Here is a 25008-nt window from a genome sequence, read left to right as displayed (position 1 = left end):
TCTTCCCTGGAAAGGTTACACAACAGATAATATGTTATTCTGGACATATACACCTAGCACAATGAGGCTCTGACCTCAGTTGGAGGCCTTTGAATTCTGCTGTTCTTCAAATTCTTTGCATTTCTTTCACCTCTTACCAATGGCCCTGGTGTGTCTTCCAGTTTTGAGTTCACCCTGCAGCCCAGTCAAGAAAGCAAATAAATGTAGATTTTTTTTTGTAACAAGAAGGATCTTGCTAAAGCCAATATGTAAAATTAAAAAAATGGTTAATTAAAGCTTTTTTTTATGTAGAGCCCCCCGCCCCTCCCCGAGTTGTGGCCCAAAACAGCCCTGCATTGTGCTCACACATGAGAAACAGGGAGGTAACAGAACGCTGAAGGTAGAGGTTTAGCTTCACTTGAGGAGAGGCAACGTGGGCCAGTGAGGAGGCATCGAACTGGCTCTCAGGAGACTTGGTTTCTGTTCCCAGTTGTGAGAACCAAAGCATTAATTTAGGGAGGGATACCTGGGCTCCAAGGTAGATCAGCTCATGCCCTCCAAAGGTTCTCTATATTTTGGGCCCACATTAATTACTGAGGAGGAAAATGGCTCTGTCTACTTATTATAAATGTTATTAAAATAATAAAAAAATAATCAAAAAGCTCGTATCAATAAGGCTAAACTACTACAATTTCTATCAAACTCAGCATTAATCAACTCAGTTATCAAATTAAGGTCAACTGAACTAATTAGCAGCAATACTGGCATGAAATCAGTTTAGTCAAATCATCAGATTAACACAGCAAATAATCAATTCTTAATCCTAAAGCAGAAGTTCAAGGAGATAGCTGTTTGCTTAATTAGAAACCACAGTCAGAGAACTTTTACTTTCAGCAATGGCGCCAATATTTATCTGGGCGGATATTTTAGCATAGAAACCAAATTTGTTTACATCTGTGCCATGGTCTCAAAAGCCAATTAATGCTTTCCTCCTTGCATACACTGTTAGGTACAGAGCATAACCCAGAGCTGGGGCTAGGCATAAACAGACTAAGTAATTGCTTAGAGCCCCAAGCAGCTCAAGGGGACCCCTATTTGCTTTATATTATGTGTTGTGCGGAGGGCCCCCCCAAATATTCCTCTTTAGGGTCCCCACTGGGCTACTACCACCTCTGGGCTCATCTGTTTCCTCTTCTCCTCTCAAATTTAAATTTTACTAAGATGCTTTAATAAAAGAATGTTTTACCAACTTTTTCACTAAACAGTAACAGTTTCGTTTCTATGGAGACTTTCTGAAACTAGTAACAGACACATTGTATTGATTTTAAGGCAAAGTTTAGAGAATATTCTCTGGTTCTTTCCCATGTGCCCTTAACAGGATCTACTACACCTATAAGCATCCAACCGCACGCGCTCCGCCTAAAATAGTAAAAAGCAAAGATGTCTTCCGAAAAGGAAAAATAAAATATTTGAAGTGAAAAACAAGTTTGAACTAGTCAGATCTCTGACTTGTGTGGTGTAGGGACCTGTAACTGCAGTGGACTAGACAGCGATTGCTGGTACTCGGCACTCTTCACTAATGGGCGTTTTCAGATACAGGGAAAACTAATCAAGGCTAGGAAGATGATGCTGATGTTGTCACTCCCCTTCTCCTGGAAGTGATACATTTCAGGGTCTGGCTGGAAGGGTCAGTCTTCTTGAGATAGCTGGTGACCCAAAAGGGCACACAGTCCTCTGCATGACCTTGGTCTCACAGCTTTATTCCACCACCCAACTCCGTCGTAGCTGTGAGCAAATCAGGGGCACAGTGCACCCTGAGTACAGATGACATGATCCAATCCCACCACAGTAACCAAATTCCAGCCTGTGGATAGTTCAGAGAGTTCCCCTTTAGCCCACAGTTTCTTTCAGATGTCCATTTGTACAACTGCAGACAGAAAGAGGAGGAAACAGGAGGCAAGTCCTGGGGATTCCTGAATATTTTTAGACGCAAACTGAAGGTTCATAAGGGGAGAAGAGAGGCATTTGGGTGGCACGAGAGAGGAGGAGAGGGAGGGTAGCAGAAATGCAGATGTTCCCTGACTTAAATGTTTCCTCTTGTTGTCTCCAAAGGGGTGACAGTGACAGTTGCACCAGACATCCCCATCTCCCTCTCAGTGGAGAGCAACAGGCACTTCTGTCTTGAGAGCCCTTCCAGCATAGCCATGGTCCCCCTACAGTATATGGTGTGCATCAGTCAAAACATCACGGCTGCCCACCAGGAAGTAGGAAGCCAGCTCTCAGAGCAGGAGAGGAGGCTGCCAAACACTGACATATTAGGGTAAGAGAAAAATCTTCCCATTCCAGAGGGCACCAAACAACTGTCCAATGGCAGCAACTCTTGGTCCCTATTGAACTGGGATGGACTTCCACCAGCAATCCAGAGTGAAAAGCTCTGTACCCAGTGCCCTGAGCCATCCAGTCTCCCGGTGAATGTAAAACAAGAAATTTAATGAAAAATTTTCCATTCCTACTGGCATTCAGTAGTATCTCCTTTAACTGATTGGTTCAAAAGCTAGGATCCAAAAGTCCAGTTCACTGGGGACAGGACAGGCTCTAGGCACCAGCAAACCAAGCACATGCTTGGGGTGGCACAATTCCAGGGGTGGCATTCTGGGATGGTTTTCTTTTTTTTTGCTTGGGTCGGCAAAAAACCTAGAGCCAGTCCTGACTGGGAAGGAACATTCCCATTTCTTCTGCACTCAATACCTAAAGTAATGCTCCAAGTGGATCTAGACCATATACTGTTTAGTAGGAAGGGGGTTGTATTCTCCAACCATTTCCTCCTTTTAGTCTCTCCCACACCCCCGTACACACACTGTCTTCAGAGACCTTGTGTCATGTACCTTCTGCCCAGCTGTGGGAGGCTAGACATAAATATCTGGTAAGATCAAGCAAGACTTCTTTTTTTTTTTTTTTTCATTATCCCGATGCAGGTTGCCAATCTGGAGGCATTACAAAGCAGCGGATTCTGCTGCCAAAATGGAGCGAGGATTAAGGTCTTTCTTCAACAGATTGAAAAGACATCATCTCGGGGAGGGGCTAATTGCTCTCAATGAACATTCCACAATATTACTTTCCAATGCGGTATGTGTAGTCATGCTGGGTGAGGGCAAACTGAGGGACTGCTTAGGAAAGCCCAGCGAATGGGGTAATGGGGCTTTGCTACTCTGGAGCAGGGAATGGGTCATTTTTTGATGTAGAAACCTAATGCCCCCCGAGATCTACTTTAGGAGATAGGGCAGAGAGGGCTACCTCTTCCAAGAGTTCCCCACCCCCAAAGGTAAGAAGTGGTGACCAGTGCATGGTTTGGTCGGTAGGAGAACGTAATGGAACGTTTGCACCTTTGAAAAGGTTGCGTGCTGGGGAATGGGAGAATATTGGAGATGGTTCGGATGTTATCTGAGACTGGGTCTCCCATCTCTATGGCAAACAGTAGGGCTGGATAAAAGTTTTCAAATCATTTTTTTCATTGGAAAATGGACTTTGTTCAAAAACAAAAAACCTCATGTTTTGTCAAAATTTTCTATGGGGAAAAAAATGAAAACTAAAAACTTTCAGTTTTGGCTTTTCCTTTTTTTATCTCCTTTTCCTGCCACCCCCCTTTTCAGTGGCAAAATGGAAGAAAGAGAGAGAAGAGGGGGGTGAATGGGACAAAATTTTTGCAAAAAAAAAAATTGAATAAACAAACACATTATCCTTTTTGAAACCTGAAAAATGAAAAATATTTTGAAGTTCTCAAAAATTACCCTTTTTGGACTACTTCTAGTAATTTTCAAGTAACGAGGTGATAAAGTGTTGTATGTACTTTTCTGTATAAATCTAATCTTAAGAATAATAAAGTTGTTTTGCACTGATGGTATGTCTACACTGCAATCGGAGGTGCGATCTGCATTCGTGAGAGTACACCTGAGCTAGCGTTCATCTAGCGAACACGCCTAAAAATAGCAGTGAGGATGCAGCAGTGCAAGCTAGGAACACAAGTACTTACCCAGGTTTCTGGGTGGGATCATGCATCCCGCACTGCCACGTCTTCACTTAGCTGTGCTAAGTTGATATAAAGGCCAGTATATATATAAAAGTGAGGATGTCTATCCAAGCTATAATCACACCTCCAATTGCAGTGTAGGCTTACCTTTAGTGTGCTCCTGAATTGTTTGTGGGTTGTGGTTATTTTTTTAAGGGATGATGAAGTCTATTTAATTTGAGAGGAAGGACATTCTTGTGGTTCAGGTATTGAACTGGGACTCAGAGAGCTGGATTCACTTCCCAGCTCTGTGATAGACTCCCTGTGTAACCTTGGGCAAGTTGTTTATGGACAGATTTTCAAGAGTTTAGGTACCTGAATGAAGTGGCTGGATTGTCAAAAATGCTCAGTTCCCATCAGTTCTCAATCACTTAGGTCATTTAAGTGAGAGCTGAGTTCTTTTGAAAATCTGCCTTTTAATCTGTCTATACTTCAGTTCCCCAACTGTAAAATCAGTCCCTTAATCTTTCTACCTTGTCTATGTTGATTGTAAGCTCTTCAGAGCAGAGCTTGTGTCTCATTCAGTGTACATGCAGCTCTCAGCACAATGGGATCCCCAATCTCAGTTGGAGCATCGACACGCTACTGTGATACTGCTACTAATGAAGACTGTATTGTTAACTAGTCTGACTTGCCAAGACTTGCATTCTCTGGCCCTCAGTTTCAAGATACCCTGATGACTTGTGTTCAGATTATTGACTAATAGTGCATTCTGTTCTTCCTTCCCTCCAGGACCATATGCGCTTTCCCATGGCTCTGAGACACACCAGGGGCCTCTCATTAATTAAACCTCTGAAGTTTTCCATAACTCTGTCCCCGTATACAAGTATTAAATCTCAGCTGTTTCTGTCGTCTCTGCAAGAGGGCAAAGAAAATTACTGGCTGAGCCTCCAATCAAAATTCGACAGCCACCCGGTACAAGCCTATATTGCTTTTCTGATCCAATCACTTAAATCTAGAGTCTAGAAGCCAACAGGTGTAAGAAACATTTGGCTGGTTAAACACTCTTTCTGCAGTAATAGATAATCAGTGCAGCACACTACACTAGACAGTGTTTAAATATTAGTGATCCAGTCTCAGACCTGTAAAATTTAATATAAATAAAGCCATATATTAGATTATTTAATAGAATGTGTCACTGAAAAAAATATTATCCACTTTAGTTGTCTGTTAACCAAAATAACTCCTGACTGACATAGATTTTTTGTGCGCTATATTAAAAAGCTAAATCTCTTTTGATAGAGGCTCAGTTTCATACCCGTACTCTTGTGACAATGGATATGTTACCACAAAGAGTACGTTATGAAATGTTTTAAATGTGCATTGTAACTGGATTTAAAAGCAGGCACAGTTAGGTCAACGTGGGTCCAATTAGTCTTATCTATATCTTTCCCTACATTTCCCGTGAAAAGCCTATATAACTCTTCCCCCCCTGCAACCTTTTCCCCTTTCAGTTCTAAATTAGAAGAGAGTCCATTAGCTCAGTCTTCATAAGCAACCTTACAATAAATGGGCAGTACCCATAACTCAGTACCCATAACCCAGCTGCAGGCCTACCATTATAAAACCAAGGTATTTATAGCCAACCTCTCTTGGGCCATCAATGGTAAAAGCTGGAGCCTCTTCCACTTTAGCTCATGGACTAAGGTCTGGAGCTGGCAGCTATTGCAATCACTCTCCTACTGTGGATTACAAATGCAACTCCGTATTCCTAGCAAACCTTATAATAACGAACCATTACATGGCGGAGTAATGCAGATCATTTTTTGGTAAGCAAGTAGATTTCAAATTTCCAGAGGGATATCTTATATCAAAATAAAACAAATAGTTAAGTATGAAAAATGCTCTTTGCAATATTTATTCGCTGGCACATATTTCATAATTTACAAAGGATTATTTTATTGTAAGCTTGATTTTCAGTTAAAGGAATTTTCAGGCTTGCTACCAATAGCCTGGAGAGAAGTGCAGGCACTTAGGGTTTGATCCAAAGCCTGTTAGAAAAACTCCTCATGACTTCAGATGCAAACTGGATCAGGCCTCTCACCAGCAGTACAGTCACTTCAAGGGTGCCCAACCAGTATATATTCAGAATAAATACTTAGTGCTATCTAAATTAATAATAATGCAAAATAATAACATGGCATATTATATCATGGGAGAGAACATCTTCCTGACCTCACCTAGTGATCAGCTTATGTCCTGGTACACGAGGACTGAGAGCTTTTACAATTCTATCCTAGATAGTGTAACTGCAGATGCCCTGGAATTAGTAAATGTATAATGGTTCAAACCCAGCCTCATAATACGCTTGCTGTATCACAGACTCCTCTGCTTACCAAGTGGAAAGGCCAGTTTTCTGTCCGGCTGAACGTGACCAATGATGCTGCAAGAAGCTGGTACATGGACAGGGTGAGCCTCTTGTGGCAGAGACTGGGAGCGCAGTATGTGACTTTTGAAGGTGCAGAAGGAAACACATTTGCAGAGCAGGCAATCCAGCCACCCAGAGAATTGGAAGGGGATAAATACATTGGCATTTTTGCACTAATGGCAGCTACGCTGGGAAATTCGACAATAATTAGTGCCATCACAAGGTGAGTCTCAGGAAAAGTGCTCAAAAGGTGAAATGAAAACAGAGATTTAAAGCCTCCTGTTGGTCCTATTTCAGTGCAAGCAGGATAGCTGGGCTAGGGTCCAAACAGCCAAGGAGAAGGAGAAACTGTATGCAAGCCCTGTTTTAACCGTGCCTGGGAACTTGGGTGGGCATTGTGGAATGGAAGATTCTGCCTGTGGCACAATTTAAAGCACACAGACTAACTTCATGCCCCTTATCTGCAATTGGCTTCAATGAAGGAGAGCAGTGGTTGCTTTATCTCCCAGTGAACAAACAGGCCAGCTAATGGCAGCTGCCAGGTCTGCCATGCAAACAAGCAGAGAGTGTGTGTACATTTGTACTGTGGGAGGTATGATTCCAGCTCATGTAGACATACCCGCGCTAGCGCTACTTGAATCAGCACCTAAAAATAGTAGTGTGTCTGCAGCAGCATGTGTGGCAACTCGGGCTAGGTGCCCCATTGTGTGCCCGGAGGTCAGGTGAGATTATGCTCAGGGCAGCTAACCCAAGAATCTCCCTGTGCCACCAGGACACACTGCTATTTTTAGACGCTAGCTCAAGCAGAGCTAGCGCAGGTACTCCTATCCAAGCTGGGAATCACACCTTCCAGCTCATACGTAGCCATGCACAGATCTTCAGAGGCATCTAGGTGCTGAATTATGATTGATTTCAAATATCTTTGAGGATCTGGGCCATAATGGCAGTTTGCTCCTCCCAGCTTGCAGCCGCACCATTATTATGGGATGTACTAACCCTGCCAATTTGAAAACACCAATCCTGAAACTTGTCACTGAAAATAAAATGCACATACTGCTGGGATGGATTCAGCCTCAGTAGAGACAAGGAAGTGGTTGGGTCTTCTGCCCTGTTTGCCTTGTTACCCTGTCAATTAACCAGTTACCCAAGCTAGCTATAATTTGCTGATCTTCTGGCTGGGGGCTCATAGAACTAAACAGCAGAGTCTACTGGAAAGATTCTTGCCACAGAGCATTAGACTTTGGTTTGACTCTTGCTGATTTCAGTTCCTTTAGTGAAAAGTGCAAAGCAGAATTACACGTATATGTTTATTTTACTCCAAAACTCTAAAAAAAATTCAAGTTTTTTAATTAATCTCCTGCTTTTTATTTTATTTTATTTTATTTTAGTAGGGAAATGTTTCAGCTAGAAAATTTTGACCACATCTACACATACCATTTTGCAGGCACACAAATGAGGAACTATACAAAATGGGGCTGGCCAATCAATTTCTGCTACAGCTTCTAAAATCCAGGCACACAAATCATTGTTTGCCAAAGAGAAAATCCAGCCCAATAAGTACTATGAGAGCAAACAGGCTGAGGCTCCATCTCTCTCTCTTTCTTAGTGATAAATGGTGTTAATGTTACATGGCCATAAAGAATGATAGACTGTTCTGAGACAGCTGCAAGTCTGTTCTGATACTCTTGCAAGTCTCTTGAAATGACCCAGCTGGAGGGCTTGTCCTGCAGGGTGAGTATGTGAGGAGGTTTTTCCTTTCCCTTCCTATGAATGTTTGTTTGTTTTTATTTTTTTCGTCATGTTTACAGGATGACACACAAATCCAAGGTTTTTGCCACTTATGGTAATTCAAGCTCCTCACAGCACCTTTTGCAAAGCAGGGACATTAACTCCAGTGTTTTAGCCAAAGTCCAGTCTGAGCAATTATTTTGCCACCTAATGATCACCTGTAGTTTCAAATAGATACAGTCATCTTCACTTTTTCTCCTATAATGTTGCTGTACACTGCTACAGCTGCCATATTGCACAGCAGATGTAGGTGTATTTCAGTGGCAGGAACAGAGATCAGTGCTTAATTTGTGCCAGGGCTGAGACCCGGCATCTCTAGGCTTAGCACTTCATAGCCACAGCACTTCTGGGCTTGCCACATAAGTTATTAAAGTAGATCATTGATTGATCCCTGGCACCTCTTTCATTATGAATTAAGCCTGGCAGTGATCTCTAAATAGCCTTTACAAATCTCACAGCAGGCCTAATTAGTCAATTATGTTTGTAACACACTTTGAGATACTCTGATTAAAGGCACTACAGCAGTGGAAAGCTTTGTTGTTTTTTATTATTGGGATCTCTTGTATTTACCAGATGGCGAAGGGATACAAATTGCTCGGAAAATATTTTCAGGCTTCTTATGAGGATTTTACAGGAAATTGGAAACAAAAATCATTTTAAAAAATAAAAGGCTGTAACTCTCCTTTTGAATGTCTAGTTAAAGAGAGATTTCTAAATCAGCTGTGGGATTGACAGTGATTCAGAAAGAAGGTGCTGTCGGTGACTATTCAGAAAAGTGTAAGGTAGCCTCTGCCTAGTGAAAGCAGTAAGGTGGCAAGCTGTTTCTACAAGCAGGTCCTCTGATGATGCAGATTTGCTCAGCCACTTGTATTTAGTAATTCTCAGATACCAGAACTGCTCCATAAACCATTGCATCAAATCCCATGTCACCTTTTAGAAAGCACCACCAGAAAGTATTTTTGGGAGCACCTGTGAACCAATCAGTCAGTTATTAGTATTACTATTGCTTAGTGTTTATGGTGCCATTTATATTCATGGCATATCTTTAGAAACTTAAAAGACAATATCACTGCCTTGACGATCTTGGAATCTAAATTACCCAGTTGGGCCTGGATCACAGTTTGATAAAGGTGAAGAACCCCTAGTTCATGGTGTTCTACTAAAAGCAAAGGTTACCACTTCAGAGCCCTAAGAGCATTTAGGCACAAATCCTGAAGTTTTTCCCTAATCATCACATGCACACAATTCCTGTTAACTTCACAGAGAGTTTTGCTTGAGTAAAATCTGCAGGATCTGACCGTGACTGCACATCCAGAAAAGCAACACCCAAACTATCTTATGGACCTATACTAGAGGCACTATGCTATCAGAAGCCTTGTGACCCCTGAGTGTGCATTGAGGGCCCACTCTAATTCTCAGTGAAGTCAATGGAAGGACTTCCAATGGCTTCAGTGGGCAATGGGTCAGACCTTGAGCAATGGTGCACAGAGCGATAAGGAAGCCATGAGGAAGGCTTTGCTGAGTATTGGAAGGATAGGTGTGATGGCATTATTGCAGTAGTGACTGTGCTAATGACTGTTCTGGAAATGCCCAAATGTTTCTAGGAGCTGGGAGCAGTCTGAATCTGATGCAAGTGCTTATGCAGTTTATAAAAGTGCTGTACTTTCTCTCCAGCCAATCTGACTCCTGTGTGCTTGCTGAATATCATGTGGTGTCTGGAGATACACGAAAGCAAAATTGGAGGACTGACTTCCTCCAACCCCATTGGAATTGCAAGGAATCCTCACAAGGGAATGGCATTAGTGTTTAAACAGTTTGATATTTTTCTCGTACTGACGGAGATCTCAGAGAAAGCAACGAAAATGCCAGCCGTGATGTTTCTCTGCATATCAGGATCAGCAGTATTGCAAACGTCTGATGCTTTTACAGGGAAGGAGGGACTAGAAGACAGAGAGAGATTTTGGCATAGATGATGTATACAGATATTAGAAAAACCTTTCTAACTGTTAGGATAGCTAAGCACTGGAACAGGTTACCCAAGTCATTTGTGGAATCATTGTCATTGGATGTTTTAAAGAATGGGCTAGACAAACATTGTCAGGGATGAACTAGGTCTACTTAATGTTGCCTCAGAAGGGAGGGAAGGACTAGATGATCTCATGAAGTCCCTTCCAGCCTTACATTTCTATGATTTTAGAATTACTTAAACCTAGACAAATATTACACTTGAGAGACATTCAGTTTTTAAAAATTCATAGTCAAAGGCAATATGAACCAGTTAATTTATAAGTGACTAACTCAATGATTAAAGCTCAAACTTGAATTTGGGGAATAATGTGACTCTTAATAACCAAGAGGCTTGTATATGGAATACAAAATGACCAAGCGAGGCAAACTGCTGTGGAAAAGATGATTTAACCCACATTTTAGACATCTTGTTGGGCCAATGAAATGAGTGAAATGTAGATTTGGGCTTTTGGTGATCTGGCACAGATAAGCAAGTAATCCAGTGTCGTCATGGTAAAGAAACAATACCAGAAATGAAGGAAATCAAAATATAAATCTCTCTCCATTAGATGTGGTCAAGAACATTAGTCAAGGAATTCCCCAGCATTTGGTCAAATATGGTATGAAAGCAATGAAAAAATATTTTTTCAAAGATATGTCAAATAGTTAAACTCGAATGTCTCTTTCTTTGCAAACCATTCTATAATTCTTTGTTGGTAGTAACTGCAGAATTTACTGCGTCAGACTAACAAATACAGCTAAGCATTAATGACAGAACTGTAGCCTTTTAACCTAGACACTGGAGTACAATGTACTGTTATTCCATTAAATATCTAGTACTGTAGGTAAGGAAAGGATACGGAAAATTAAAGTAAAGCTTGTTTCATATTCAGGTCAGAAAATACTGATACATCTCTACCCTGATATAACATGAATCTGATATAACGCGGTAAAGCAGTGCTCGGGGGTGGGGGGGCTGCGCACTCTGGTGGATCAAAGCAAGTTCGATATAACACGGTTTCACCTATAACACAGTAAGATTTTTTGGCTCCTGAGGACAGCGTTATATCAAGGTAGAAGTGTATAAAGGCAAATAACTATTGCAATTTGTTTTAGAAACCAGTATAATATAATATCTTTTCAAACAGTTAAACACAGATGGTATCATCTGTTTGAAGACTAAAAATCTATCTAGCCATGAAGGTAGTTAAAAATATGTTTGCTGTAAACACCATAAAATCACATAGAGAGAGCATAGGCTGTATCTGGAGAGACTTCTCAAATGACCTCAGACTCAGGGTGTCTGAAAGAAAAATTCCAGTTAGAGAAACAAGTCAATTTACTCTAGTGGTCCAATTACTAAGGGAAAAAAATTGTGCTAATAGATGCTGACAAGTGCAATTTTAACTGTATGGAAAAAACAGTAATTACTGAAAATGTAGATCACCTTACAGGCTGATTTAACTCTACTCATGTAAGCTGAAAGCCAAATGAATTAAGAATACATATCAATCCATGTGCTTTAAATAAAGTCATAAAACATGAACCGTATATGACTAAAACTTGAAGAATTGGGGGCCAAACACTTTGTACCAAAAATATTCTCAGTATTAGATGAAGAGCCTGTATTGTGTCAAGTTCTACGTTAGTGACTTTTCAGACACTGAGTGTTTTAAGGGTGTGCCTTTAGTTGTTACTTGTGTTACAGAGCATCTCAAAAAGTGTAAAGACTTGTGAGGAGTTCCAAGGGATAAAAGTTATAATAGATGAAATTCTGATTTGGGCTAGAGACCTTAAAGAACAGAATGAAAGATGTAGATAATTTTGGCAGACAGCAAGAGAGAGGCACCTAACCATGAATTTAACTTCTATTAGACCATTTGTTGATTTTTATCTGTATGGGACATTTGGGCACTCGAAGAGTAGCCTGTTGCATTTGACTCATGATACCTAAAAATGACAGAAAGAAACTACTTCTAGATTGAAAAGACGGTGTTTGTGTTTGTCTTACATTATGAATGTGTACACACCCACGCCCACACACAAAAAGAGCCATTAATAAACTGGTTGAAGACTGCTTGAAAATGTGTTTAGATTTAATCTTCAGCACAACCTAGATCCCAATTTGTGATGCTGAAGTTGGAGAGAATTATTCTGTACTTGAAATAAAAATTGAATAAGGAATTGCTCCAGCTGATACCAATAGCAGGGCAGTAAACACATTAATACTACCCGACAATAATGTAGGTGAATATGAAATTCCTGCAGTGAGACCTATGTCTATTATAACCTCAAAAATAACTGAATTCCTAACTGGAACATGAAGTGACCCAGCTTTACATAAAATTAAACAAAGAGTTTTTTGCAAGGACAGCACAATGGAAGTGCAGAGTTAGAAATAAACCTAGCCATTTCAGGACAAAAGCGGGGATGATGATGTTTTGCTAAAGCCAGACAGATTAATTGTTCCAACATCACCATACAAATAAACTCTTGCTAAAATACACTGAAGTCATCTAGGTATTGAAAAATGTAAGCAAATGGCAAAAGGTGTCTTGTTCTAGCAGGAATGAGCATTCAGAGTGTGTCTACACTAGCACTGGAGGTGTAATTTCCAACTTGGGTAGAGACACAAACAGCAGTGTATCTGCGGTTGCACAGATGGCAGGACGGTCTAACTACCCCAAGTTCTACCTAGGCATTCAGACTATCTGTTCTACCTCCAGCGTGCGCACACACTCAGATGACAGATGTCACAGCACAGGGTGAGGCAGATAATGCTTTCTGAAAGAGTTGAGATAGCCTGGCTTACTAAACATTACATGTGTTTTTCTGGTTTGCTGTTCATCTGCCCTTGTTGCTCCTAGATCTAACCATCTGCCACTCTTCATTCAAATGACCCCACTCCAGTCGGACTGGAGCTATGCTGGTTTGAAGGGAATTATACCTTCTGTGCTTCACTACAGTCTTCTTGGCTACAACTTCTTCATTCCAGATGCAGTAGGTAATATATTTTTATGATCTGTTCATATCCCAGACCATTTTGCATGAATTTTGTAAGGGAAACCATTGCCTATTGCTATGGCAGGAAGAAAGCATGTGGTCTGTTAGCTCCATCAGCAAGCTGCTAAAAATCATAGTAAGCTATATTAAGACAGCCTCAGGGCGTTTATTTGGTATCCTGTTCTGTGCCACATCAAGTTTATTTGATTTACTATTAACAGGAATTAACCAGGGAATTTAAAGAAAAGCTTTTATCCAAATTAAATCGGAAACCCATATGCTTCTAGCTTCCCTGGGATTAGATTTCAAAGAATTCCTTAACCTTGTACCAAGGGCACCTTAACTGAGTCCAGCTCATTGAAAACATGCCAGGAGCCTGAGGGCTGCATGTAAATTTGTATAAACTGGCATAGATTGCATCCACTTTTGTCTCTGGGCTAGACTGTGCACTGGCCATGTGGCGTACTGAGAGCACAAGGAACTGCGCACCAGCTCCTTGAGGTGTTGAGCCTGAGCCTCACCTGTTGTAAATTAGCATAGCTCCACTGCATTCAGTGAAGCTATGCTGACTTATACCAGCTCAGGGTGTGGTCCCTTGTGTCTGAGGCAGGCATGATACCTCTGGCAGCAATAGGGAAGCATGTACAGCAGCACCATCCATGTCCTTTTCTCAGGGTGGGGCATATGCTTACCCCAGTCTGCCTCTCATGGGAGTTTCTCTGCAATGCTGTTGGTGCTAGAGTCTCCTGGACCAGGGATGCAAGGGCCAAGATTATACCTGCACAGAGGCTTTTTGCAGGCTTCTTGTGTCTGTTGGGACCTGCCAAGGGCTGCACCAAGAGGGCCTACAGAGGCTGCATCTTAGAGCTCTATGGGCTGCATAGCTACTTGGTAGTTATGCTTTTGTCATCACCTGCCCCAGGCCATCTCAACTCAGAGGGTAAGAACAATTGTTGTCTCTATGAATTTCTACTGCCACTTTAAAATGGTTGTGCTGAAGTCTGCATTCGAGTCTGGCACACATGAGTCAGGTCTGAGAAAGAGGATCCCTTATAAAAGGCCTAATCAAGAGTAGCTGTACAATCCATGGATGCCATTTTCTATGTTTAGGGCTCTGCTCCTCATTAGTAACTTGGTGCCAACCTCCCATTGACCACGTCCTTACAAATGGTTGCTCCCAACCCCTGCCGCCCCTTGACTGGCCAATATTTTCATGGTGACACTTATTAGCACCGGGAGTTCAACCATCGCTGCAAACTCTGCTTACACGAAGGCAGCATCATTTGCACTGGTGCAGTTTATCCCTTATTCCAGCCCAGTTATGGAGTTCCTCAACAGCTTTCCTGCTGATTGGGGTGTGGCCTCAGTAGTCCAAGTACAAAGCCACAGAACTAGGTCTCCTGAGGGAAAGGAACTTCCTCTTCCTCCATTGCAACCTACAAAATGATCCAACTGATGTAGCTCTGGATCATTCATAGTGGATCCTTGCATAGAGAAACCATTGCTAAGTTAAGCAGTAAGCCAGGGCTAATGGGCAACTCCATGGCCTTTTGGAGGAATTGTGTTCATTCCAGAAGCACAACCACGGGTCAGTGTAGGTGTCTCAGATCATTTATAGAGAGCAGTGTTCATCATCTCGGAACCTGTCTTATCCAATTGGACAAAATTAGAGTGACTGCTGCCTCATGTCCTCAGGGGGAAACCTGTTCACTCTTGATGGAGAACTGAGGGGGACTGTTGACTCTCACCCTATAGGGTCACAATTATTCTAGAGCAGGCCTGCACAACTTGTAAAGCAGCAAGGGCCATATTACTCCGAAGAAAACAGCTGAGGGCCGAACCCTCCGCAGCGCCACCAAGACCCCCCAAAACACAACACTCCCCTCCAGCGCCACCCAGCCCTCTGAAATACTCCCCCGCCCGAGCACCGCCCACCCCGTGGAAACAAACCCTCCTTCCCCAGCGCTGCCCCACCAAAACAGAGGTATTGAACCTTGGTAATATGTTATAGCGGGCCCCTAAGGTAGTATAATTAAGGTAAAAGAAAAATGTCTTTTTTCTGGAAGTAGAATAAGATTTTCCCCCAACTTTGTAATCAATTGCCCTATTGAATGAATGAGGTGCGACTGAGGAAGGCGTTGCAGGCAGGCACCTCCAGACAGCTGCAACCCTTGGAGAGGGGATGGGAGCCAGACCAGATCAGTAGAACAGGTCAGACACCGACCCCTCGCTCACCTCATCAGCCCCCCGCCTCCCCTCCTCAGCCTGCCACTGCCCGCCCACTCGCCTCCTCAGCTGCCCCTCCCCCCTGCCAGCTCACCTGCCCCACCCCTACGCCACTGCCTGCTCACTTGCCTCCTCAGCCCCCCACCCTCCTGGCTCACCTACTCAGCCCTCACCACTGCCTGCCTGCCTATTCGCAGCTACTGCCTGCTCGCTCGCCTCCTCACCCCCCACAACTGCCCGCCCACCTCTTCAGCCCCCCGCTCCCTCACCCACCGCTTGCCGCCGCACAGTGAGCCCACCTACTTACCCCCTCAGGACGCACAGTGAGCCCACGCGGGCCGCATGTGGCCCCCAGGATGCATGTTGTGCAGGCCTGTTCTAGAGGTTCAAACTGATGAAGATCCTGATAGGAGGGGACAGACCTGGGCCAGTAAAGACTATGTTTTCCTTCTCTCATCAGTGAAGGGGACAGAGAGGTTGAAGGTGGGTGGCTGGATGCCAAATTGTGAAGCTGCATTTAACTGCGCTGTTTTTTGTTTTCCTTTTGTGTAATTAAGAGCTCGTCATTTAATATGAAGTTGCTGCCTCTTGTGTCTGTGTACCTCAGAACCTCCTCCTTTTTGACTGTTTCACTCTTGCAATGGAGTTCATTTGAATCATTCACACTTGGCAGAGGGGGGATGTCGGAAAAACACTCCCAGAGCAGGGGGGAGAGGGAGTTGTTATTAGAGCCGCATCTGCACAGGTTGTTTACACTTTCTTTGACGTTTCTGGCTTCCTGCTTACAACGTGCTTGGCTAAAGCTCCCTCAGGCAGTGCAGGGCCAGAGCAGCACTTAGTTTCTCTCAGGTCTAATTTAATATTGTTTTTTACAGCTCATTTTTCACATTTAAAACTTGCTTTAGCATATCCAAACCCAGAAGCATATTACTGGCCTGTCTAAATGCACTCTTAAAAGGAGTTTATCTTAATAATGATGACTTTTTTAAAAACTGTATATATAACATTACATTGAATCAAAAAAAAAATAAAATAAAAGCCTATGTCAAAACAACATTAAGCGTTACAAACTTAGAAAAGATCAGAATGTAGGTTTCCTGCACAACTTTAATTGGCCCCCTTGTGCATATCCATTATAGAATATCAGGGTTGGAAGGGACTTCAGGAGGTCATCTAGTTCAACCCCCTGCTTGGAGCAGGACCAATCCCCAGACAGATTTTTTTGCCCCAGATCCCTGAATGGTCCCCTCAAGGATTGAACTCAATGCTGAGTTTAGCAGGCCAATGCTCAAACCACTGAGCTATCCCTCCCTGCCATCCAATCTTTACTGTCATGATCACATTCTTTTCCACAGGACTCTTCCCTCATTCAGTGCAGGTTGGTCAGGCCTTATTTAATGTACACTATTCAAACCTTGCCCTAAGCACAGAATAATTAATTTCCTTGTTTTTTTTTTCCTATGGCTCTCATTAAACATTAATTAATTAATTTTCATAACATCCCTGTGAGATGCAGGGTTGGTATTATCTCCGTTTTATAGAGGGGGGAACTGAGACAGCAAGAAATTTAAGTCAACAGTGTCCACTGATTTTAGGTGCCTGATATGTGATGCGAGGGGCCTGATTCTTAAAGGTATTTAGGTGCCTAAAGCTGCAGATAGGTGCCTAGTCGGATTTTCAAGAGTGCCTTTGAAAATCCTACTAGACACCTATCTGTATCTTTAGGCTCCTATATATCTTTAACACTCTGGCCCTTAGGGTGTGAATTTTCAGAATACTTAGCATTATCTACAACCCCTCTCTACCCAGGTCCTCCCTACCATATGTTCCTTACCCTACTGCATTCTGTGTCATGCAGCTGCTTCTCTCTCCTCATGACCAGATGCCAGCAGGGGGAGCATTGAGAGCACAGGACAATGTCCCTGCTCTCAGTTCTAGTGCCCTGCCCCAAAGCAGCCTGAAAGAGCAATTGCAGGGAAAGTCCTGGTCTCAGCACCAACACCGCTGGGATGGTGCACACACAGTTCAGTGGCATGCAGGAACTGTGAGGGGTTGGTGCACGCTCAGAACAGACAGACTTCTTGGAGAATTTAGAAGCCAAACTCTTAACACAGCTCTATTGAGTGTGTATGAACTGCAATTTTTTCTTGGACAAATTTGGCTAGTTTTTCATGGAAACAGCAAAAGACACTTCCCTGTCACAAAGGCCACCCCCCTGCCAAATTTCAAGTCTCTGCTCCACAGCCTGGAGACATTAGCACTTCTAAAAATAACATTCCCACAACCAATTCATTAGCATGGGCAAGACAACATATTTTTTTTTCCCTTATCCGGTTCTCGGAAACGGTTGAATTATTTTTGCTGAAACTTTCCCCCCAAAAGTTAAACCATAAGCAGACACCCAGTGTGGAAAACTTCAGCCAAATAGTTTCAGTTTGGCAAGGTTATAAACAACAGAAAATAGGGTCCTTCAAATGAGAAGTTGTAGGCAACTTTAATTATAAGCAATGTTACCTGCACCACCTAAAATGGTTATTTTTTCAGTCACTTTTTTCAAGCACATTTTTAAAATAGGGTTATTTTGGTTTGAGTCCTTTGTCCTGCTTTAAAAATAGCTTTTAGTAGGAGACAGCCTTAGCCAATGTTAGGATCTTCAAGTGCCTGCCAATTTGAGCATTCTCTCCCTTCATCTTGAAGTACAGAGCAGCACTGTTTTCTGCACACTCACATCTAGATGTACTGTTCCTAAGTGTCTCTACCTGGAGCAACTTATTGCGGTGATAACATTCATGGCAAATAGCATCCCCAGGCATTTGATTTGCAAACGGATAAGTTGGATACATTTAGAGAGAGATTTTTTACTCTCAGGGAGTCTGAAATGTGTGGTATTGCAGACAAAGCTGGGCAAGATGTTCAAAACTGGGTACCTAAAGCTAGGCTCCTAAAGCCTTATTTAGAAACCTAAATAAGTGTCCCAATTTTCAAAAGTACTGAGCACCCAACATTTCCCTCTGAGGTCAAAGGAGGTGATGGACAGCCAGTGCAGCTGATAACCAAGCCACTGATCTAGGTACACAGAATCATCAGGTTAGAAGGCACTACAAAGGTCATCTAATCTAACCCCCTGTCAAGATGTAGGATTTGTTGTATCTAAACCAGGGGTGGGCAAACTACGGCCTGGGGGTCGCATCCGGCCCTTCAAAGTTTTAATCTGGCCCTCAAGCTCCTGACGGGGAGCGGGGTCTGGGGCTTGCCCTGCTCCACACGACTCCCGGAAGCAGCAGCATGTCCCCCACCCGGCTCCTCCGTGCAGTGGCATCTGGGGAACTCTGCACACTGCCCCTGTCCCAAGCACCGCCCCCGCAGCTCCCATTGGCTGGGAACCATGAGCATTCATGGCCTGCCATACAATTTTCATACCCAGATGTGGCACTCGGGCCAAAAAGTTTGCCCACCTCTGGCCTAAACCATTCAAGACAGATGGCTATGGAGCCTCCTTTTGAAAACCTCCAGTGATGGAGCTTCCACAGCCTCCCGAGGTGTCTGTTCCATTGCCCTGCTGTTCTTACAGTTAGGAAGTTTTTCCTGAGATTTAATCTAAATCTGCTATGCTGTAGTATGAACCCACTGCCTCTTGTCCTGCCCTCTGTGGCAAGAGAGAACTTTTCTCCATTTTTTATGGCAGGCTTTCACGTATCTGAAGACGGCTATCATGTCTGTCTTTAGTAGGGCCGTCCCTAGCTATTCTGGGGCCCTATGCTTGTGAGGAGGCAGGGCTCGGGGCGGGCGCTGGTTTGGGCGGAACCACCCCCCAGCACTCACCAGTGGCACAGCTGAGGCCAGGTTGCTGCACTTCCCACTGCTGGTGAGTGCAGGCCCAGCCCTACTGCAGAGTCCTCAGAGGAGTGGGGACAGAGCTGGGACAGAGCAGAGGCAGGAAGAGGTGGGGCTGGGGAGGAGAAGGGGCAGGGTGGGGGCGGAGCAGGGTGGGGGCCATGGGGAAGAGGTAGAGCAGGGGATGGAGAAGCATGCAGCTGTACAGGGCACCAGGAAATTTTCCCCCAATTTCCTGGTGCCCTATGCAGTTGCGTACTTTGTGGATGGGTAGAGACAGCCCTGGCCTTTAGTCTCCTCCTCTTCTTCATTAGGAGCTAACTTCTGGTTTTGAACATGTTGGCCTGTGATACAGCATGGAGTTTTTCTGTCTTCAAGTCCTACTAGCAACCCAGCCTATCCCCAGGGAGAATATAATAGAGAGAAAAACACCAGAGGAAGTGAGTGAGGGTGCGAATGGTTGTCCTGTTCTGTGGCACATGTGATCATACACAGTATTGTTAAAGACATACTGACAAGTGTCTTCCCAGCTTGTATTCTTTCAGGCCAGGGACTTGTGTGTTTGTGCAGCAGCTAACCCTGTGGGGCTCTGATCCTGGTTTAAGCCACTGGGTGCTCCCACACTACAAATAATGAATGAGGGAGCTGGTGGCAAGGGTGTGTACAAGAAGAAAGTTCAATATTGAAGCTTTCCTGCCAGGCTTAGGAGAAAGAAGTGCATGGGCTCCCTATTCGTACAGTGAGCTGTTACTTGTAAAGCGATACCAAAACAAATACTCTGTTTCTGAAAGCCTCTTACTATTAGACCAGGATCTGGGTTTTTAATGCCTGCAGTAAGTTTTTAAATCAAACCCTGCTCCATTATCGTTTCTTTTCTTTTTTTTTAACCCTCAAGCGACTGTCTAGTATTACAGAGGGGAATTGGAATCCGCTTCCATTTATCCCATGTGTTTCTTACAAATTAATCATTGATACCCTGCCCTCTCCACCTCTTTCCACTTGACAGAGCAGACCCAGCTTATTACCACCAAACTATTTAAGGAAGGTGCGACAAGGCTGGGGAGAAAAGGAATATGTCTCAGACCCTATCTGAACTCAATCTCTTCCCTAGAATGAGTGCTAGTAATCCCAGTGGTACTCTGTATGAAACTTTCTAGTGCTGTGTCGGGGGTCAGTGCACTCTGTGTTTTGGTCAATGTCTAGTCAACTGATTTTGTTTGGAATATCTTTGGAAAAAACTAAGGATTTAAATTCTGTGGCATATTGTCATGAATTTGTGCACAAATCATGGACCTCCAGGTTGCCACCGTCCTGTGATAGCAGGATCAGCTTTCCAATCTGCTCCAAAACCATAAATCCCCTATTGCTTGAGACCAAGAAGCATTCAACTGATGCCAGTGTCGCTATGCCAATTTAAATTATCTGAGGATCTGGCCCACTGTCACCAATGCAGTGCTTAATTTGAAAAGGAAGAAGTGCTGGGGCTCAAGCATAACAAAATGGTGTCCACCATACATGCAAGGTCATGCTGCATGAAGGATGGCATTTTGTAGAACAAAATGGTGTCGTCTGCACAGTGTGACCTCGCACTCACTGTATATACGAGGTTATGGCTTGCATGCAGTTGTAAAATTGCATGCCTTATTAAATGCCACTAACAGAAGGTGCCACAAGGACTCCTCATTCTTTTTGCTGACCCAGACTAACACGGCTGCCACTCTGAAAGCTGACAGAAGAGGCACTAGGGCTGTGTCCTAGCATGAAAAGAGGTGCCAGGGCTAAGCCCCAGTACAAATTAAGCTCTGCTCCTGTGCCCATCTCCAGTAATAACTTGGGCTGGATTCAAACTGGCAACTTAGAAATTAAAATCTTCCTGTCCCAGGACCATCTATTTCCCCAGTTTATGACTTTTGAAATCTCATTACACCCACATTCCATATTACTCACACTGGGTAAAATTCACCCTCAAGGCAGAGGATCAGCACAAGGTCTGTATATTATTTAAATCCCATTTAAACCTACAGCATAGACGCTTACTAAAGGATGAATTTCATCTCCTGAGAACATTGGAAAATGGAATATACTGCATGTCCAAATGCCTTCTGGCTTTCTGCTGATATCCAACTCTCCATAATGCCTTTCTCAGTGGTGATTACCAAGATTCTGGCAAAACAAAACAAAGTTTCTTTGTTTTATAATAATTGCTTCCCTACTGCTGCCTGATTCATTCAGTTACTCCTCAATCTAGGGTCTTGTGATGTCAAAATGACTTTCACAGTGGTGTATTGTAATGTCATAGTCACTGGATTGTGATTGACTGAATCTGAGAGAACGAGGAGGCTGATTAGAAAGGAAATAGCTTCTGTTTACATAAGTATACTGGTAACAAGCAGAAAATAGTTACAGAAAAGGACAGCTTTCACTGGGATTTTATAAAATTGTATATATTTAGCTTGCTGGAGTGGGGTGCTGTAGCTGCATTTCTCTTTGACAAGACTTACAGAAACCTGGCATTGCTCTTAAAACATTCAAACCTGAAAAGAAAGAAGGCGAGAGAGAAAGTTAAAGATTTTCCTTCTTTTAGCAGGTGATTTATCTAGAACATTTGTCTGTAATTTAATCGCTATAGCCTGTGCACTGTGATACTCCAGCTGGAGTTACCATTGCATCACTTAATTAATTTTAATCCTCCATAACATGGACTGAACTAAATTATATTATATTTTATTTATTTATATATATTTTATTTCAGCAATCAGATGGTCAGTAACATAAACCTTTTCTTCCTTACCTGCACTCTCTGTCTATCCCAGTCAGTCAGAACCAATAGATCAGTTTGTAGACCAACCAACTGTACTCATTTTGAAACTCTCTGGAAAACTTTTGTCTCCATTTAACCATCTGTGGTGGAACATGTGGGGTTAGATCCATAGCTGGTAGTAAATCAGCATTGTTGCACTCACTTCAACAAAGCTAGGTCAGTTTACATGAGCTGAGGATCTGGTCTGTGGTGTCCTGAACCATGCTTGCTTCTATAGCTGTTATGAATTTCTTCTTTTTAAATACTATACAGTGGAAAATCCTTAAAGACTTACATATTACCCTTACAAGTAGAGAAGCCTGGAAACCTGGGATTTTTCTTACAACATTTTTTGCAGGAAAAAAAAATCCCCTTTAGAAATTTTCCCAGTGGGAAATTCCAAAAATATGTGAGAGTGGGGTGTTTTTGTTTTTCACTTTCCCACACTTTCCTACTGTTTCTCAACTTTTTCCAGTAAGAGAGAAATACTTTTTTTCTTGTTTAAAGCAATATTTTCATTTTTAAGTGTTAACACTTCAACACACTATTAGTTTTACAGCTGACAAAAGTCTGAAAACTATCAGAAAGTGAGAGGGAAAAGTAGGTTTTACCTGGTCATTTCAAAACCAAAAATTCTGAAAATCCAAAAAAAAATAATAATAATTCCCCAACATTCTTTTGGAAAATGAAAAACTTAATCAAAACATTTCCCCTCCCCCCACAAACAAATATTTTTGACAAACACTATTTCCTGGGTTTTTTGGAAAGAATTCAACCAGCTCTACTTACCAACATTGCATTATCTGTTCACAAAAATCTAGAATTTTTGTAAAAACAAAAGAATTAGTTTTTCTGCTGCAAGTACACAGGGCCAGGTCCTTAGCCTTAGTTATATGTAGTTCCATATAACTTGGATAAAAATTTACACTGTCTGAGGATCTGGTCCTGGTCTATCTATATAATGTTGTCCTAAGGACTGCTTCCTTTCTAACCCGAGCTGGCAAAAAAATGTCACCAGCTAAACCATAGCACAGAAGAGATGTGACCTCTCCCACCTCACTTAGGTGTGAAGTGTACAGCACCCATTTTTCCTCAGTGAGGTGGGAAATGGGAAAGGCTTCAAAGTCTACCTGGGAAATTTAAATACTGCTAAATTTGGACACTATCGACTTCTGCTGGAATAGCTAGGTTGGTCAGGAGTGCGAAGCATTGTGATGCCTGACTGATGTGGCTGTGTTGGCAAAAGCCCTGAGTGGAGGTGCAGTTAGGCTAGGAAAGCAGTGCTTTTACCATGTAGTTTATTTTGCTTGGGGTGCGGATGGGGAATTGGAATAAAATATACCAGAAAAAGCAGTATCCAGGGATAGCTTGCCATTAAAGTGTCCTATGTAGTCCCGGCCCTTGAGGCAATGATAACCTGATCTGATAATGCCAGCTCCTTTCTCACTCCACCTTTCCTATTGTTATAGCTGCTTCTTTCTTCCATATCTTGTTCCTCTTTGCTGTCTAAACCCACAGATAGGCCTTTTCCATTCATCCTCTAGTTTCAAGTTTTTCCCTTGGCTTTGTTGAACTTCGATTGAGCCATACTATTGGTCCTCATTCCGTTCAAATGTCACCCAACCCGTTGTCTTTCAATATGCTGTATGCATTCTAGAGATCCCACCTGCAAATAAATAACTTCCTCCTACCTTCACTAATGTTTCAATCACACATTCAGAGTAATTATCTTTCATTGTATCCCTGGTCAGCTAGCAACAAACCATAGAAAATTACAGTCAATGGGTTGGACTCTCCCTTTGTTTCAATGGAGTTATGCTCATTTACATTAATTGAGGACGTAACTTTACATTTAAAAGTCTGACATAGGCTGGGATTTTCAAAGGGCACTAAGGGAACTAGGCACACAAGTCCCACTGAATTTCCATAGGAGTTGGGTGCTTAACTCACTTAGGCTGCCTGCTACACACTCTTCTCATATGCCTCTTCCTATGTCCAGTTTTTTCCCCCTTGATTGTGACTATGCGTTAGGAGTTTCCTATTAGCCCACTGGTCAGACTGACATGGAAAAAAGGATGGTATTCTACGTAAGATCCACCCAGGGTCCCAGCTCATTGTATGATCACATGACTTGTTTAAATGGAAGAGTTTTCAAATATTAAAAATCAATACTACAATCTTGCCACTTACTCAGTTTGAAGTCCTGATTTTCATTCCTGTTGGGTGTTTCTAAATGGGAAACATTAATCCCAGGTTAACAGAAGAAAAAAAACAATCTGGAAAAGTAGAAAACTCATATACTCTGTAAGCTTCCTGGTAACTGGGAGGCTCAGAGGATTGGAAAGAATATTCATGCCATTGCTACCTGTTCTATTGAGAGAGATGTGGGTCAAGCCTTTGCACCATATTTAAAAGCTATTGCATTTAGTACGCCTTCCTCTGCAGCATGGGGCACGGGTCACTTGCTGGAGGAGTCTCTCCAGCTGAAGGTCTTCAAACCACAATTTGAGGACTTCAATAACTCAGACGTATGTTAGGGGTTTGTTATAGAAGTGGATGGGTGAGATTCTGTGGCCTGCATTGTGCAGGAAGTCAGATTAGATGATCATAATGGTCCCTTCTGACCTTAAAGTCTATGAGTCTATGAGGTGAGTTTTAGCCATCTAGGAAGGGGAGGGGCTTGTGGTTAAGGCAGTGGCCTAGGCATCAAACTCCTGGTGTGACCCTGAGCAAGTCACTTAATCTTTCTGTGCTTCGATTCCCCATCTGTCAAAAGGCAATAATACATCCTTTGTCTATTGAGAATGAATGTCTTGATGGGGAAGGAATCTATGTTTATGTACGGCACCTAGCACAGTGGGTCACCATTCTCATTTGGGGACATTGGGTGTTACTGCAATACAAATAACAAAGCATTACATAGTACTTCCTGTAAAC

At 42.7% G+C, this 25008-nt stretch overlaps 1 protein-coding gene across 5 annotated transcripts in view; it reads left to right on the top strand.

The window, feature by feature from the left end:
* The window catches only part of LOC115650573 (SITS-binding protein-like), a 76615-nt gene that overhangs the window by 27295 nt on the left and 24312 nt on the right, over positions 1-25008 (top strand). For all 5 annotated transcript variants that reach the window (XM_030560739.1, XM_030560737.1, XM_030560738.1 and 2 more), the window contains 5 exons: positions 2092-2299; positions 2955-3105; positions 4778-4960; positions 6368-6636; positions 13076-13212. In XM_030560739.1, the coding sequence (XP_030416599.1) occupies positions 2092-2299; positions 2955-3105; positions 4778-4960; positions 6368-6636; positions 13076-13212 (948 nt within the window). The remainder of the gene's footprint in view (positions 1-2091; positions 2300-2954; positions 3106-4777; positions 4961-6367; positions 6637-13075; positions 13213-25008) is intronic.

The sequence above is a fragment of the Gopherus evgoodei genome, chromosome 4 (genome assembly GCF_007399415.2).
Source record: "Gopherus evgoodei ecotype Sinaloan lineage chromosome 4, rGopEvg1_v1.p, whole genome shotgun sequence".
In the NCBI taxonomy this organism is placed as follows: domain Eukaryota; kingdom Metazoa; phylum Chordata; order Testudines; family Testudinidae; genus Gopherus; species Gopherus evgoodei.
Note: the sequence above shows the minus strand (reverse complement) of the source record. Positions and strands in the feature narration are given on the sequence as shown.